The following is a 15,935-nucleotide window of genomic DNA, read 5'->3' as shown; positions in this document are numbered from 1 at the left end:
TTCAAACTCCTTGAAGTGTTAGTGAGTGTCAAGAGGCTCCTTGTCAGGATCTGCTAGATTCCTGTTCTGTTGCTTCCCTGTCTCATCCCTGCTATGACATATTCCACCTGAGAACAATAGCTGTTTAAGGTCAGGCTTTAAAATATATGGGCGCCTGGGTGGCTCAGTCGTTAAGCGTCTGACTTTGGCTCAGGTCATGATCTCATGGTTTGTGAGTTCAAGCCCTGCATTGGGCTATCTGCTGTCAGTACAGAACCTGCTTTGGGTACTCTGTATCCCCCTTCTCTCGACCCCTCTCCCCATTTCACTCTGTCTCCAAATAATAAATAAATAAATAAATACCTTCATAAAATATCAAAGTCAGGAAACAGTCATCATATGTATTCTTGGAGGAGAGTCAAACTTGTTTTTCTGTTCACCAGAGATGATATGCGGGTGCTGATATATAGGTTCATCATGTAAAGGGCTCAGATTCCTACTGATTTTTGAGTCCAGGGAGTGAGAATCCTGAGCAAGAGAAAGTGTCTTTGTGTGCCCAGGCTGCTATAACAAAATACACAGACTGGGTGGCTTATAAACCATAGATTTATTTCTCGCCGTTCTAGAGCCTGGGAAGTCCAAAATCAAGGTGCGGGCATGGTGAGGGGCCCTCTCCCTGGCATATAGTCCACACTTTCCCAAGGTGCCCTCACACATTGGAGAGGATGAGGGAGTTCTGTGAGATCTCTTTTATAAGAACACTAATCCTATTCAGGAGGGCTCCCTCCCGAAGGCCCCACCTTTCTGACATTATTACATCGGGCATTAGGATTTCAACATATGAATGGGGCAGGGCACAAACATTCAGGCCATAGCAGTAAGTTCTTATCACCTTCCGAAAGGTCAATTTCAGGGTGTGTGAAGGTTGGAGGGAGTGACTGGAGACAATGGGGTCAAATAGATTTTATGTTTGCAGGGAAATGGATGGAATGCATTGAGGTTCCGACAGTTTTCACATGGGCAAGAGACAGGCTGCCGTGCCTGTGGACAGGAGCTGGTGAACAGGATGGGGCTGTGAGAACCATATTTGGAGGGTCTGCAGATCCTATTTGCAGATAGACTCTTAACAAATATGGTTAGCAGTGACCAGGTCATTCAACAGAGGTCTCACTTTCCCTATATGTAAAATGGAGATAATAAGACCCACTGCCCCGAAATGTAGAAAGGACAAAATGAGATACGGGTGTTAAGTTCCTACTACTTAACGGGCACTTAGTAATTAGCAGCTATTATTAACATTTTTATTGTATGCAAACCCATTTTGAGTTTGTCCAGGCAATTGGACGTCTCATAATTTACCTTATAACTAACAAACGCTATCGTCAGCAGATGCAGATCTGTGGAACCAGAATTGCGTCTGGAGCAACTGAGAAGCCATTCTAGGCTCTTGGCCCAGTGTCTTGGCAGCAAGTTTGACCTGAAGATGGCACTCAGGGCCCTGTGGGGCAGCCTCAGCCTGCTCCGTCTGCTGTGGTGTCTCCTTCCGCAGACGGGCTATGTGCACCCAGATGAGTTCTTCCAGTCACCTGAGGTCATGGCGGGTAAGCTCCCTGTGTGCGGTTAGGATAAGTTGCCACAGAGTCTGGACTATTGCTGATTGGATATTCAGTGGGGAGGGAGAAACATGTCTGTGTGGACGAGTAGTAATTCCATGAGCCTCTCTGGAGTGAGAACTTGGGAGTGGGGATTTCGCATCTCCTCCCTGACTGGTGACATTGATTTTCTGGATGATACTAAGAAAATGCCAGCCTCTGATGTTTTCCTGCTTGGACCAATAGCACAGGTTATTCTGAATGAAAGCAGTTTTGTACTATTCAGTGGAGAGATTTTAGAGTTGGGCTTCCCAGATGCTTAGGGAAACTTACACAGGATGTGGTCTGAGATCATGAAACTTTTCTTCTCTGGGTTCATATAAGGGCTGAGGGAATCCAGGCCTGGAATGCTCACGTGTTAGAACGTATCTGCTGGGTGGTGTAGGACACATCATGAGGATGGTTGCCAGAGACCTTGAGGCTTTTCAGATGCTGTGGGCACATGGCTTCTTTCTCATGGTTCAAGATGGCTGCTTGAGCTCCAGCCATCAAGTCTAAAATCAAGTCTTTCCAGCTATTGGAAAGGAGATGGGCATGCCTGCTCTCTTTAATGGACATATTTTGAATGTCACATACTTTTTGCTCATTTCCATGCCATTGGTCAGGATGTATTACACGACCACACCCAGTTGCAAAGGATGCTGAAAAATAGTCTTTTTTTTTAAGATTTTATTTATTTTTTTTTTAAATTAAAAAAATTTTTTTTAATTTTTTTTAATGTTTATTTTTGAGACAGAGAGAGACAGAGCATGAACGGGGGAGGGTCAGAGAGAGAGGGAGACACAGAATCTGAAGCAGGCTCCAGGCTCTGAGCTGTCAGCACAGAGCCCGATGCGGGGCTCGAACCCATGAACCGTGAGATCATGACCTGAGCCGAAGTCGGACGCCCAACTGACTGAGCCACCCAGGCGTCCCTTAAAAATTTTTTTAATTTATTAATTTTGAGAAAGAGAGGCAGAGCTTGAGTGGATCAGGTGCAGAGAGAGAGGGAGACATGGAATCCCGAGCAAGCTCCAGGCTCTGAGCTGCCAGCACAGAGCCCAACACAGGGCTCCAACTCATGGACTATGAGATCATGATCTGAGGTGAAGTTGGATGCTTAACTGACTGAGCCACCCAGGTGCCCCTAAAGATTTTATTTTATGTTTTAAAGTTTGTTTGTTTATTTATTTTGAGAGAGAGAGCAGGGGAGTGGCAGAGAGAGAGAGAGAGAGAGAGAGTCCCAAGCAGGCTCTGAATATCAGCATGGAGCCTGATTGTGAGACCATAACCTGAGCCGAAACCAAGAGTTGGATGCCCAACTGACTGAGCCACCCAGGCCCCCCATAAAGATTTTATTTTTAAGTAATCTCTGCACCCATTGTGGGACTCAAACTTACAACCACAAGATGAAGAGTCACATGCTCCACTGACTAAGCCAGCCGAGTGCCCCTGAAAAATACTCTTTATATCTGACCAACTATATGTGGTCAGATATGTGCCCAACTAAAGAGATGAAGGAAGGAGGGAGGGAAGGAAGAAAGAAGGGAGGGAGGGAAGGAAGGAGAGAAGAAAGGAAAGAGGGAGGGAATGGATGGATATTGGGGACGCATGCATCTATCTCTGTCATAGGGCTCAACAGGTGGATTCATTTCTTAAGGTGAAAGGTCCAGTCTTTTCCACACTTTTTAAAAACGTGGCCACTAAAAAAAAGCAGCCAGGTTGATCTGATCCTAGATTTTCTGTTTCCCTTTCACCTTCTGACGTAGAAAGAGAAAACAGCCAAGAGGCCATAGGAATAAGTAAAATAAGTAGGAGAAGCAAAGGGCCCTAAACAGCCAGCAGTGTTAATCAGGCATGAGATATTGTGGCGCTTGGAGCTGAGATGCAGAAATTAAGAGTTGGTTTCCCTCACCCACCCCTCAGAACTCTGGGACACTGGGGCACAGGGGCACAGACCAGCCCCGGGGAGCAAGCAGGTTAATTACATAAGTACTGCTTGAATACATTTTTCTTCTAAAAATCTTAAATATCATAGGCAACACTGAAGTCACTTCTGACCATAACCACAACCGCTCGTTTCCTTCCCCTGTCTCACATGCCTGTCCTAGATGACAACCATCATCACAGAGACGGGTTTTTGACTCTGATGTTGGAGGCTTTAGCACTCTGTGACTGGAGCCTCCCCCTGCTCTCCCCACACCCTGCCCAGGGCACAGTGTCCCCTCGCTTCCCAGGCATGGTTCCTCCTGCCCCCTTCACAGGGGGATCTCGGAAGGGCTGCTCAGCCTATGTTCATTTCTGTTGCTGCTTAATAAATCATGGTTCTATAAATCAGAAGTCAGGTAAGGGCTCTCCGCTCAGCATGTCACAAGTCTGAAATCAAGGTCTGGGCCAGGCTGAGATCTTGTCTGGAAGCTCTGGGGGGAAATCTGCTTCGAGGCTCATTCTTGTCAGTTGGACAAATTTGCCGCTATGGAACTGGAGGCCACCCACATTCCCTGCCAGGGGCCCTCCACCTTTGAGCCAGCAGTGGTGCACCAAATCCCCATGGTTTGATTCTCTGATGTCCTCTTCCACCACCAGCTGAGAAAACTCTTTGCTTTCAAAAGGCTCGTGTGGTTACGTCGGGCCCACACGGGGTTACCCCCTGTCTAATGGTCAGCCATCCTCTGTGACATAACCTAACCACAGGAGTGACAGCCACCATCTTCAGAGTCCCAGGGATCGTGCAGGCCATGTTCACTAGCGGCTGGGAAAATCTCGGGACCATCCTAGAATTTTGTCTCCCACGTGCCCTGAGCTTGGACCTGGCTCATCTCCACTTCTCTGTCCGCAGAGGACATCCTGGGTATAGAAGCTGCACGGCCATGGGAGTTTCACCCCACCAGCTCCTGCCGCACGGTGGTCTTCCCACTGCTGACCTCCGGCTCTGCCTTCTGGCTGCTCAGGCTCTGGGAACAGTGGGGGCCATGGCCGGGCCCGGTGAGCGGCTACGTGCTGCTGGTAGGACCCCGGCTCCTCCTCACTGCCCTCTCCTTTGCCCTGGACATGGCCGTGTACCACCTGGCCCCGCTGTGGGGGGCGGAGCGCTGGAACGCCCTGGTCCTGCTGTCTGGTTCCTACGTCACTCTGGTCTTCTACACAAGGACCTTCTCCAACACCATCGAGGGACTGCTCTTTGCCGGGCTGCTGGTGCTGGTGTCCCCCCGGTTAGCTTGGAGCCCCACACCCAAGAAGCCTGCTCCAGGCCCCTGGTGGCACAGCTGGCTTCTCGGGGGCGTCGTGGCTGCCGGCTTCTTCAACCGGCCCACGTTTCTGGCCTTTGCTCTGGTCCCGCTCTTCCTCTGGAGCATTTGTGGAGCCACAAACCCTGGCTTCAAGTCACTGACGAAGGAAGCCCTGGAGCTGCTCCCAGGGGCAACCCTCGTGGCAGCGGTGTTTGTGGCTGTGGACAGCTGGTATTTCTCCAGTCCATCTAGATCCACTACCCTTGTTCTGACACCCGCCAACTTCTTGTACTACAACCTGGATCCTCAAAACCTGGCGAGGCATGGCACACACATGCGGCTGACTCACCTGGCCGTCAACGGTTTCCTGCTCTTTGGGATGCTGCATGCCCGGGCCCTGCAGGCTGCGTGGCAACAGCTGCAAGCCTGCCTCCAGGCCTTTGCACGAACGGGCTTCCCGCGGGCTCTGGGCAGCTGGAGCCTGCTGTCCAGCCCCAGGCCTTGCCTCCTGCTCCTCTACTTCATGCCTCTGGCCCTGCTGTCTGCCTTTAGCCACCAGGAGGCTAGGTTCCTGATCCCCCTCCTGGTCCCCCTAGTCCTGCTTTGCAGTCCACAGGCCCAATCTGTGCCCTGCAAGGGCACCCTGGTCCTCTTCAACAGCCTGGGCGCCCTCTTCTTCGGCTGCCTGCACCAGGGAGGCCTGGTGCCTGGCCTGGAGCACCTGGAGCAGGTGGTTCACGCACCCGTGCTCCCAAGCATGCCTACCCACTACACACTCCTCTTCACCCACACCTACATGCCCCCCCGGCACCTCCTGCACCTCCCGGGCCTGGGCTCAGCTGTGGAGGTGGTGGACATGGGTGGGACGGAGGACTGGGTCCTGTGCCGAGCCCTGAACAACTTCACCAGACAACCAGCCTGCCAGGTGGCTGGTGGGCCGTGGGTCTGCCGCCTTTTTGTGGTGACTCCTGGCACCACCAGGCCTGCCATGGAGAAGTGCCATTTCCCTCTCAAGAGTGAGGCACTCCTGTTTCCCCACTTGACCCTGGAAGACCCGCCAGCCCTGTCCTCTCTGTTGAGTGGGGCTTGGAGGGACCATCTCAGCCTTCACATCTTGGAACTGGGGGAAAAGCCTGACAACGTGACAGAAAAGTCACTGCCTAAGATGCAGCCATAGGTGAAGGCACCATTCCACCTTATATGTGGGTAGCTGGGCTGGGACAGAGCCCTGATTCTCTTCCTTTCCTTTCCCTTCCAGAATTCCCACCACTGCCTCTCCTGTGCATAGGCTTTGGCTGCTCTACCTTCGGGGTAAGCTGGCACCTTTTTCCCCTTAAAGACCAAAGATCTGACCAGTCACAATCCTGATGCGAAAGTCCCCAAAGAACCAACCACTGGTGTAACCAATGGCGCCTAATGTCTGTTCCTGCTCTGTTTCTTCTAGCCGCTGTGGTGTTGTGACATGTAATAGCACCTGGTTATGAAAAGAGAGATTTGCTAATGACATTCCTGAATGACCTCTCTCAAACCTTCCAGGATGCCTTACTTCCTGCTGTCCTGATAACCCTCTGGCTTCCTAGATACCTGGGAAGGAGGCAGTGGGGTGATGTAGAAAGACCAGGTAGTTCAGACTCTGGAGACCAGAGTTCTAGTCCGTGGTTTGCCTGCCACTCACTGGCTGTGTGATCTTAAGAAAGCCCCTCCCCCTCACCTAGCCTCAGTTCCCAATCTGTACAATGGATGAGGGGATCTCTGAGGTTTCTGCCAGCTGACACTATGGCATGCCTTGGTCTGCAGCACATGTCCCCTGGCTAAATATGCATATCTCTCCCAAAGCTCATTAAGCATAGACTGGCGGTATATTTAAGGGCACTCTGATGCCTGCTGTCTCAGTGTTTTGTTATTACCGAGACAAGTAGTTCTGGAACTTTTCTCCCCACCTTCTTCTACTCCTGTCCATGAGAGAGGTGGTAGGACAGCTTACCCTTTAAAGACCATTGTCCTTCCTCAGCCCACCTGAGTGGGAATGGAGAACACACAACGCTGTTAATAGCTGGTTGCACTTGAGAGCAATCTGATGCTACCAGAGACTTCTTAAAAGTGGTCTGGTCACTCTCTAAGCTCATAGCCCCCGTCTGAAACCTCTTCACAGGATGAAGAGCAAACCCCATGCCAAACCAACACCTGCTCTGGTAGAAGCCATCATAGCCCCACGCACAATGCTCTCCACATCTAAAGGCACCTGTACCCATCCACTGGGAACGCAAGGAGCTCTGGCACTAAACCTGTCCTCATTCTCCCTGCTCAAGTCTCTACCAGCTCATAAGAGGCACCCAGGCCACAGAAATCAGTGAGCTGGAAATCAGTACAGAGCAGGAGACCAAACCTGGGCATTTTTCTAGTCCTGTCTTCTGCTGGCTAAGGCTTGGGTCATCCTTTTTTTTTTTTTTTTTTTTTTTTTGAGAGCGGGGGGGTGGGGTGGGGTGGGGTGGGGAGGTGGAGAGGATCCCAGGAGGGGCAGAGAGAGAGAGAGAGGAAAAGAGAGAGAAGTGGGGCTCACCCAAAGCGGAGCTCATGAACAAGGTCATGACCTGACCTGAAGTAAGATGCTTAATGATTGAGCCACTGAGGTGCCCAAAGCTTGGGTCATCTTGAACCTACAGCCCTTTCAGTCATGCTGCCCTGGGACTCCTGCTCGTTTTAGTGCCACACCCTCCTCATGACTCCAACCCTGAGGAAGAGGAAAGTCAGTGGATGCTAGTAAATGTTTACCAACCCATTCTCTGGGGGCAAAAAAGCCCCAGTTTGTAGTATTTGCCAATTTTTGTGGTATAAATACTCCCGCCTTGGCTGATTTCAAACTACCAAAATGATGTTACTGAACTCCAAGTTGGGAGGAAATGCCAAAGATGTGCTCTCAGGATCCAGTGGAAGTTGGCTCTAGCAAACTACTGGACATTTCCCTCCTTTAAATTCTATAGTATCCCTTCATTTAAATTCTATAGTATCCACCATTGTGGTTTATGTTTCTATGAACCTCTGATGTGTCTTCCTATCCTTAGTGCCTAACATCATCTCTGGCACTTATCTGCTTACTTTGCAGCCCAAGTGCCACCTTGGAGACACTCCAGACTCTAGGGTCCCAAACTCCTTTGGACTTCTTGGGATTTTTGCATCTTCCCTGAGTTGGGTCCACAGTCTCAGAATTCCCTGGAGGAACTGTTGGCATAGCAGTCCATGTAGATGGTTAACGGTCTGACTTCTAATATAGTTGTCCATAAAGTGCTGGTATCTAGAGGCACATGGGTGGCTCAGTCGGTTAAGCGTCTGACTCTCGGTTTCGGCTCAGGTCATGATCTCACAGTTTCATGATTTTGAGCCCCACACAGCGCTCTGGGATGACAGTGCAAAGCCTGCTTGGGATTCTTTCTCTCTCTCTCCCTCTCTGCCCCTCTCCCGCTCATGCTGTCTCTGTCTCTCTCAAAACAAATAAACTTAAATAAAAAAATCCACTTAAAAAAAAAGGTACTCATATCTAGGTCTATGTGGCATCAAGGGTTGAATCAGAATTGCCCTGCAGGATAGCAGGAGGAGTTGCTTCCTGCTTCACTTTCTGGCAGAACTTAGAGCTTGAAAAGCATGCTGGAAGATTATTGCCACTGGGAATGGTGGGAAGAATTTGGTCTGTTTCTTTAGTCATAGGGTAATTGGTGGGATGGCAAGCCAGTGACTACAATCCCTGGAGGCTTCTCCAATGAAGTGCGGAGGCATCTAAATCACCTGTCACTATACTCTGGTTTCTCTTCAGATCGCATAAATCTTTCGCCTTTTAAATCACCTGTCACTAGAATAGAAAGGACTCTTGTTTTCTCTCTCTCTGCTCGGACTCCCTCTACAAAAATGGAGGGAACTTACTTCTTATACACTTCTTCCATGAGAAATAAACAACTGTCCCCCTCTCTTGCTTTTTTTTCCCTTTCTTACCAAAATGGCCAGTTTGTCTAGTAGCTTCATGGCTTCCTACAATGCTTCCTTTTGCTGTCTGCCAGTCTGGAAAAAGACCTACCACTGAGTGTGCTGACCTGTGTTGAGGGTAGGGGATCCAGCTGGAGACTGCTAATGTTCTGCTGCTCTGAGATCGAGACAAATGAGTGAGATTGAGACCAATGAGGCAGAAAGGCAGCAGAAGGAACAAGGTCTTCAGGCTCCTCATTGACAGCCTCAAAGAAGAATCCAGAGTTGTCTCTGGTCTGGGAGGACTTGTTCTTTGATAGGACAGGGGGTAGGATGCCAAATCAGGACTTTGGTCATCAGGACAGTGGAACTTCTGGCCGCAGAGAGGATTAAATAGCAGCACCTCTGATGGGATATCAAATCAGAAGTATGAACATTAGGAAAGCTACTTTAGCTTCTCCATCCCCATGGGAGGTCTCTGGCCATATCCAGCTCCCTCTCTGTGACTATAAGAAAGGCCAAAATATAAATTCTTGCTGGTCACCAGCCTAAAAGCATCTCCTGTGGCTTCAAATTCCCTAGATTGCATGATTAGCTGTGGAGCCTAACTAGAGGCAATCAGAAATTCAGTCAGAAGCCTCAGATGACAAGACATTTCTGTATACCATGGATTTCCTAATCACGGGTCCATTAACTGGGCCATAGTCTTGATTGTATCCCAAACCCTCTAAAACTGGGACTAGGAATCCAGGCAGCTTGTTCCATGGTAGGCAGTGGTCCTAACGCCCAGTGGTGACTTCTGGAGGAAGGAGGTCCTGGCGTGAAGGCAGGCATTGAAGGCCAGGGTAAATGCTGCAGAGATTTGTAACTAAGGACTTAGGCCCTGGAATCAAACTCATGTATTCACATCCCACTCTGTAAGGATGTAACCTACACTGCCTCATATGAAAGTGGTTGTAAAGTGTGAGATAATCCACACGGAGTGCAATTATCAAGTGCCAGCACAGAATAAGCATTCAAAATGCGTTAACTAGTATTACCATGGGCCCATAGTCCCCAGGAACCCTAGCCCATCTTGCCAGAGAAGTACCACACTCACATCATTACTCAGCTCATCCATTTAATCAGAGGATTTGGGCAGCTGCAGGTTTGTCCTTCCATCCATGCTCCCCCCCTGGAAGTAGCGCGCTGCTCTATGAGTGCAGAGGTAGCAGCATCTAGCACGAGTTTTAGTCCCATTAGCAGAGGGCACTCTTTCGGCTGTGGTTTGGTTCATAGCTCCCTGTACACGGTACATCAGGGCCCAGCCTATCTGCTTCTGTCAGGCTTCGGGGCTTTCTTCACATTGTCCAGTCGGATCACAGGGCTTCACCGGGGATGTCGGTTTGGCCTGGGCTCCCTGATGAATGGAACCCCAGAAGGCCGACAATCTGAGTCAGAATTCGAAGCCGTGCACAGTGCCCACGGTGACTCCTTACCGCCGAGGCCTGTGTCGAGCCCAGAAAGGAAAGCCGGTGACCTTGATCGGGCCCACGTGGATTTAGGGGTTTGCGCCTGGGCCCCTCTGGCTACCCGGGGGTGACCCCGGGCGGTCCCGGAGGCCGCGGCGCAGCTCCTGAGTGAAGGTGTCTTTGAAGCGGGCAGCGCGGCGACCTAGGGAACCCGCGGGCCCAGCCGCGAGGGCTCGAAGGCGCCGGGCTGCGTCCTGGCCGCGGAGCTGGGCCTGCAGCAGTGCGAAGGCTGTGAGCTGCGCCGCACGCCGGATGGGCTTAGACTCCGACAGACGCTCCACCAGCTGCGGGCTGTAGAGCAGCGCGGCCAAGAGCCGCCGAAGAACCATTCTCAGAGCGACCCGGAACCGAGAAGCCACAGCTCTTGCTTCCGACCGACGACTCCCCAAAACGGACCACGTCTGCGCCCGCCCCGCCCCGTGACGACACTACCGCGCTGGGATTGGTCCATAGGATATCCACCTTCTGCGGCCGCTTCAGCGCGTTTCCGCTTCCGCCGCCGCCGCGGCTGCCTCGTTGATCCCTGAGTGGCGGCGTCTTCGTCTACCTCTCTGCACTATGTCCGGCGGCCTTCTGAAGGCGCTGCGCAGCGACTCCTACGTGGAGCTGAGCCAGTACCGGGACCAGCACTTCCGGGTGAGGGAGGCCGGGCCGCGAGAAGGAAGGCCCAGGGCCAGAACGCCCAGAATCGGCTTACTGTTGTCTCGTTGTGTCGTTTTCCATTCTTTGGTTTCCCGAAAAGCGAAATGAGGCCCGGTGCCTCCTGGGGAACGGATGCTGAAAGGGCGTTTAGATACCACTGAATGCCTTTATCTCATAGAGAATTTGAGGCTCATTTTCCTTTCCCTTGCAGCTGCTCCCTGCAGAGGGGTTCCAGCGGCAGTAGTAACGGTGGCTTGCGTTTTCACAGGCAATGGCCTGGGAAGGTGACTTTGTGATATGAGGGGCAAAAGGTGTCCTTTTGACACCTGGAGGGAGTATGGAGGGGCGCTTTCCTGACCCAGGTACTGGGACTTTTTATTACTTTTTTAATTTTTAGAGAGGGAGCAGAAGCGGGGAAGAGTTGCAGAGGGGGAGAGAGAGGGCAAGAATCCCAAGCGGTCTCCCTGCCCAGCGGGGAGCCCAGTGCGGGGCTCCATCCCGTGACCCTGGGATCATGACCTGAGCTGAAATCAAGAGTGGGAAGCTCAACTGACTGAGCCACCCAGGCGCCCCTAAGTGCTTTTTTATTTTAAGTTAGATCAGCTTTTTGTCGTCGTGGCCCTTTCCTTCCTTGGCACAGTAGATTGGTCCTACAAAGTTCTGCGCAGTGGGCTGGGAGACACAAAGTTCAGCCTTGTCTCCAACCTTAAGGAGCCCTCGGAGTGGGAAGGTGGACCATCCCAGCTAGGCACTTTTAAGTGTCTAGGTGTCCAGATCAGAGAACTGCTGGGTTTCAGAAGAGGGAGGTTTTAGTTTGTGGGAAAAGGAAAGGCTGCAAATATTCAAGGTGGGCTGTTGAGTATCAGCAGAGGCAGTGTTGAAGTGGAGCAACACTCAACAACCACTGGTTATTTCGTAAACTTTTATCGAGTGCTGTTGCCGAAACTGCTAAGTCCTAGAGGGAGAGGGAATATTGTTTCCGTACCCTTAGAGTTTATAATCTTCTAATAGGGATTGTAAATAGTGGCAAGTAATCATAATCTAGAGCAGAAATGGCGAGGATAAGGGAATCCTGTGAAGATTCAGAAAAGGAAGACAGCTTGTGACAGGAAAGGAGGGACGTGTTTTCAGAAGAATGTGGGCAGGGGTACCTGGCTGGTTTAGGCGGTTAAGCCTCCAACTTCGCCCTGCATCAGGCTCTGTGCTGACCGCTCAGAACCTGGAGACTGTTTCAGATTTCTCTCTCTTCCTCCCGCCTCTCTCCTCCCCCTCTCCCCCTCCATCTCTCCCTTTCTCTCTCTCACCTTCCCCCTCTCTCTCCATCTCCCTCCACTCAGTCTCCCCCACCCCCTTGCATTCTGTCTCCTTCTCAAAAATAAATAAAACATTAGAAGAGGGTGGGCATGGAGAATGCAAAAATGTGTTAGTAGGGTAGGGAAAAGGAAATTTTGAGGCCAAATTGAGGATGATCTTAAATTCATTCACTAAGCCAGCCGTTTTTTTTTTTTTTTTCAACGTTTTTTATTTATTTTTGGGACAGAGAGAGATAGAGCATGAACGGGGGAGGGTCAGAGAGAGAGGGAGACACAGAATCGGAAACAGGCTCCAGGCTCCGAGCCATCAGCCCAGAGCCTGACGCGGGGCTCGAACTCACGGACCGCGAGATCGTGACCTGGGTGAAGTCGGATGCTTAACCGACTGCGCCACCCAGGCGCCCCAAGCCAGCCGTTTTTAAATGCTTACTATATGCCAAGCAAGATTTTCACTTCTATCACTTTTACATTTCTCGTTGCTTTAGAAAGTTCCCTGCATCATAACCATCTTGAATTTCAGGTATCCTATGAGATTAAAACTGTGAAAAGTTTCAACTTTTTCTGTTATTCATCTGTGTGGTCTGAGGGACCTGTAACTTTATTCAGATAGTAGTAAGATACTATCATGAGGAATTTCTGGTGTTCCCTGAATGGAACCCACATGAATATTCCTTAAGTAAGTACTTACACCACAGTTGTCTTAAGCTGTAGCTGTTTGTTTGGAATAGGCTATTTGCTTGGATTACTTACATGTGTGAGAAAAGTAGAATTAAAAAAAGAAAAGGCCTCCTGGTAATTTTAATAAATCAGTAACAGCAGTGATACAAATAAGGTGAATCTACTTTATCTAATGCCTCATTCCAAAGCTCTGAAAACTCAGGGCACCGGGGTTGCCCGGTTGGTTGAATATCCAACTCTTGATTTCAGCTCAGGTCATGATCTCACAGTTTGTGGGTTCAAGTCCTGCGTGAGTTAGAGCACTGTTAGCGCAGAGCCTGCTTGAGATTCTCTCTCCCTCTCTTGCTGCTCTTCCCCCACCCTTGCATGCAAGCAATAAATCAAACAAACATAAATAAATAAAATTGATGTTTATTCTTGAGAGAGAAAGAAACTTGGAGCGGGAGAGGGGCAGACAGAGAGAGAGGGAGACACAGAATCCAAAGCAGGCTCCAGGCTCTTGAGTTGTCAGCACAGAACCCGATGCGGGGCTCCAACTCACAAACCGTGAGATCATGACCTGAACTGAAGTTGGATGCTTAACGGACTGAGCCACCCAGGCATATTTTTAAAAGGGGTGCTGGGGTGGCTCAGTCGGTTAAGTGACCAACTTCAGCTCAGGTCATGATCTCGTGGTTCACGAGTTCAAGCCCCACATCAGGCTTTGTGCTGACAGCTCAAAGCTTGGAGCCTACTTTGGATTCTGTCTCTGTCTCTCTGCCCTTCCCTGCTCACTCTGTCTCTGTCTCTCTCTCTCTTTTTATTTTTAATTTTTTAATGTTTATTATTTTTGAGAGAGACAGAGTGTGAGTGGGGGAGGGGCAGAGAGAGAGGGAGACACAGAATCTGAAGCAGGCTCCAGGTTCTGAGCTGTCAGCACAGAGCCTGACACGGGGCTCGAACTCACAAACTGTGAGACCATGACCTGAAATGAAGTCAGACGCTTAACTGACTGAGCCACCTGAGACGCTTAACTGATAGAGCCACGTTAATCTATCTGACGCTTAACTGACTGCCCCGAAAACTTGTTTTTAATGTAGAATGACTTGTCCTGTGTACTTTTTTTTTTTAATGTTTATTTATTGTCCTGTGTACTTTTTAAGGAAGTATGGGATTGGGGCTAAGACTGGGTTTGGATTCCAGCTGCAACTACTGAGTAGCTGTATGACCTTGAATAAATTACTTAACTGTCTTTTCTCAGGTGTAAAATAGGATAATAAAACAGGACCTACTTCGGGATACCTGGGTGGCTCAGTTGGTTAAGTGTCCAACTCTTGGTTTCAGCTCAGGTCATGATCTAACACTTCCTGAGTTTGAGCCTTACTGTCAGCTCAGAGCCTGCATGGGATTTCTCTCTTGCATGCACGTGCTCACTCTCTCTCGCTCTGCCCCTCTCTGACCTTCCCCTGCTCACACACTCTCTTTCAAAAGGACCTACCTCATTCTGTTCTGAGAATTAAATGCGATTCATAGGTGGAAGTCTCTGGCCTGTGGTCACTGGAGGAAGATATACCTGTTTCTTGTGTATGAGATCTATGTATATTCATACTTAAAAAAATAATAATTTGGGGGCATCTAGGTGGCTCAGTCCATTGAGTCTCCAACTTGAGCTCAGGTTGGAATCTTGTGGTTTCATGGGTTTGAGCCCGGCATCAAGCTTGCTGCTGTCAGCGCAGAGCTTGGGATCCTCTGTCCTTCTCTCTCTCAAAAATAAGTAAACATTAAAAACAGTAATAATTTGGAGCATATCCTTCACATTGTTCTGTACCTTTTTTCAGTGTGCTATCTTGGAGATGTTCCTTATCGCTGCATGTGGTTCTACTTTTTTCTTGGGGCTGCATAGTTTTATATTTATTGATGTACCATAATTTATCTCATCATTTTCCCCTTGATGTGAGTTCAGATGGTTTGTCTTTTCCTCTGTTCTACCACTGAACGTGATCACATGAGATCTGTTAGTCTGAGTGACCACTGTGCTACAAAGCATTCAGAGACCAACAATGCAAAGTCTTATTAGAGTGAAGGAAGCTGGATCAACATTATATAGAGAGTAGTAAGTGAAGAAGGGAGGCCTCTTGGGAAAGTGCTCTGGGGGCCTGAGTGTGGATCTACCCAGCCACTTTCCAAACTGGAATACCACTGTATGGTTGGTGTTAGAGCCCTAACCTGAGAGCCTGAGAGCAGGTCAGTGGGTAGGGCTTCTATTTAGTCAGCATCTGTCCTGCCCATTGTGGAGGCTAGAAGAGGAGATCCAAGATGGCCAACTAGTTTCTATGCCGGCATATAAAATACTAGATCTAGCCCATGATGAGTCCCAAGTATTGTGAAGTGTGTTGGCTGAAGGCCAGTTATGTTTCTGTCTCTGGCTTCATCCTGTCTTCCAAATTAGGAAGGCTGTCAAGAACATAAGCACTTGTTTTTAGTGATTATTACATTTTCTCCTAAACTCAGAAAAATCTATGAGCATGTAAACCATCTCTTCTCTAGGAGAGTATTATAAGGGATACCCTGTCTGAAAATGCATTTATTTTTCACTACAAAAAAGACCTTTCTAGTGTATTAAACTTGAACAATGAGAGAAGGATCTAATGCTGAGGATATGGAGTGTGCACGGAAAAGGCATGCCATTGGGAGCAGTGTGTTACAGAAGGACGGCTACGTGCAACATGACTCAAGTTGTGGCTGTCTCCTAGAAGCAGTCTGGACCTGCAGATGTACCTCCTAGAATGTGAACACCTGTCTTTCTCTCTCTCTCCCCCCTCCCTCCCTCCCTCCCTCTCCTCCCCTCTCCCCCCCTCCCCCCTCCCTCCCTCTCCCCCCTCTCCCCCCTCCCTCCCTCCCTCCCTCCCTCCCTCCCTCTCCCCTCTCCCCTCTCCCCTCTCCCCTCTCTCCTTTTGGCAAGGAATTTGTGGTAGACTGGGATGATGAGAAAGAAGCTGATTCCCAAATCAGAACTAA

The 15,935-nt window shown here is 49.7% G+C and overlaps 3 protein-coding genes across 4 annotated transcripts in view; 2 read left to right on the top strand and 1 right to left on the bottom strand.

Annotated features, from left to right (window-relative positions):
- Positions 1-1,368: 1,368 nt before the first annotated feature.
- PIGZ (phosphatidylinositol glycan anchor biosynthesis class Z) lies at positions 1,369-7,270 on the top strand. Its single transcript, XM_015541471.2, is given in 3 exon segments — positions 1,369-1,452; positions 1,454-1,580; positions 4,450-7,270. Coding segments are annotated over 3 exon segments (1,779 nt in total). The 3' UTR covers positions 6,018-7,270.
- Positions 7,271-9,901: 2,631 nt separating this feature from the next.
- On the bottom strand, positions 9,902-10,679 carry NCBP2AS2 (NCBP2 antisense 2 (head to head)). Its single transcript, XM_042957212.1, has one exon. The coding sequence runs from the start codon at positions 10,632-10,634 to the stop codon at positions 10,335-10,337; it is 300 nt and encodes a 99-aa protein (XP_042813146.1). The 5' UTR covers positions 10,635-10,679; the 3' UTR covers positions 9,902-10,334.
- Positions 10,590-15,935, top strand: part of NCBP2 (nuclear cap binding protein subunit 2) — a 33,715-nt gene continuing 28,369 nt past the window's right edge. The window contains exon 1 of one of the 2 annotated variants that reach the window (XM_007090965.3): positions 10,590-10,941. In XM_007090965.3, the coding sequence (XP_007091027.1) occupies positions 10,864-10,941 (78 nt within the window). In that variant the 5' untranslated portion in view covers positions 10,590-10,863. The remainder of the gene's footprint in view (positions 10,942-15,935) is intronic. The other variant, XM_007090964.3, reaches the window with a different exon arrangement.

Source organism: Panthera tigris, chromosome C2 (genome assembly GCF_018350195.1).
Source record: "Panthera tigris isolate Pti1 chromosome C2, P.tigris_Pti1_mat1.1, whole genome shotgun sequence".
Taxonomy (NCBI): Eukaryota; Metazoa; Chordata; class Mammalia; order Carnivora; family Felidae; genus Panthera; species Panthera tigris.
This window is presented reverse-complemented; position numbering and strand designations above follow the sequence as displayed.

Bases quoted from the DNA above. Each gene is read 5' to 3' on its own strand.
- NCBP2AS2 (XM_042957212.1), bottom strand. From the start codon at position 10,634: ATGGTTCTTCGGCGGCTCTTGGCCGCGCTGCTCTACAGCCCGCAGCTG.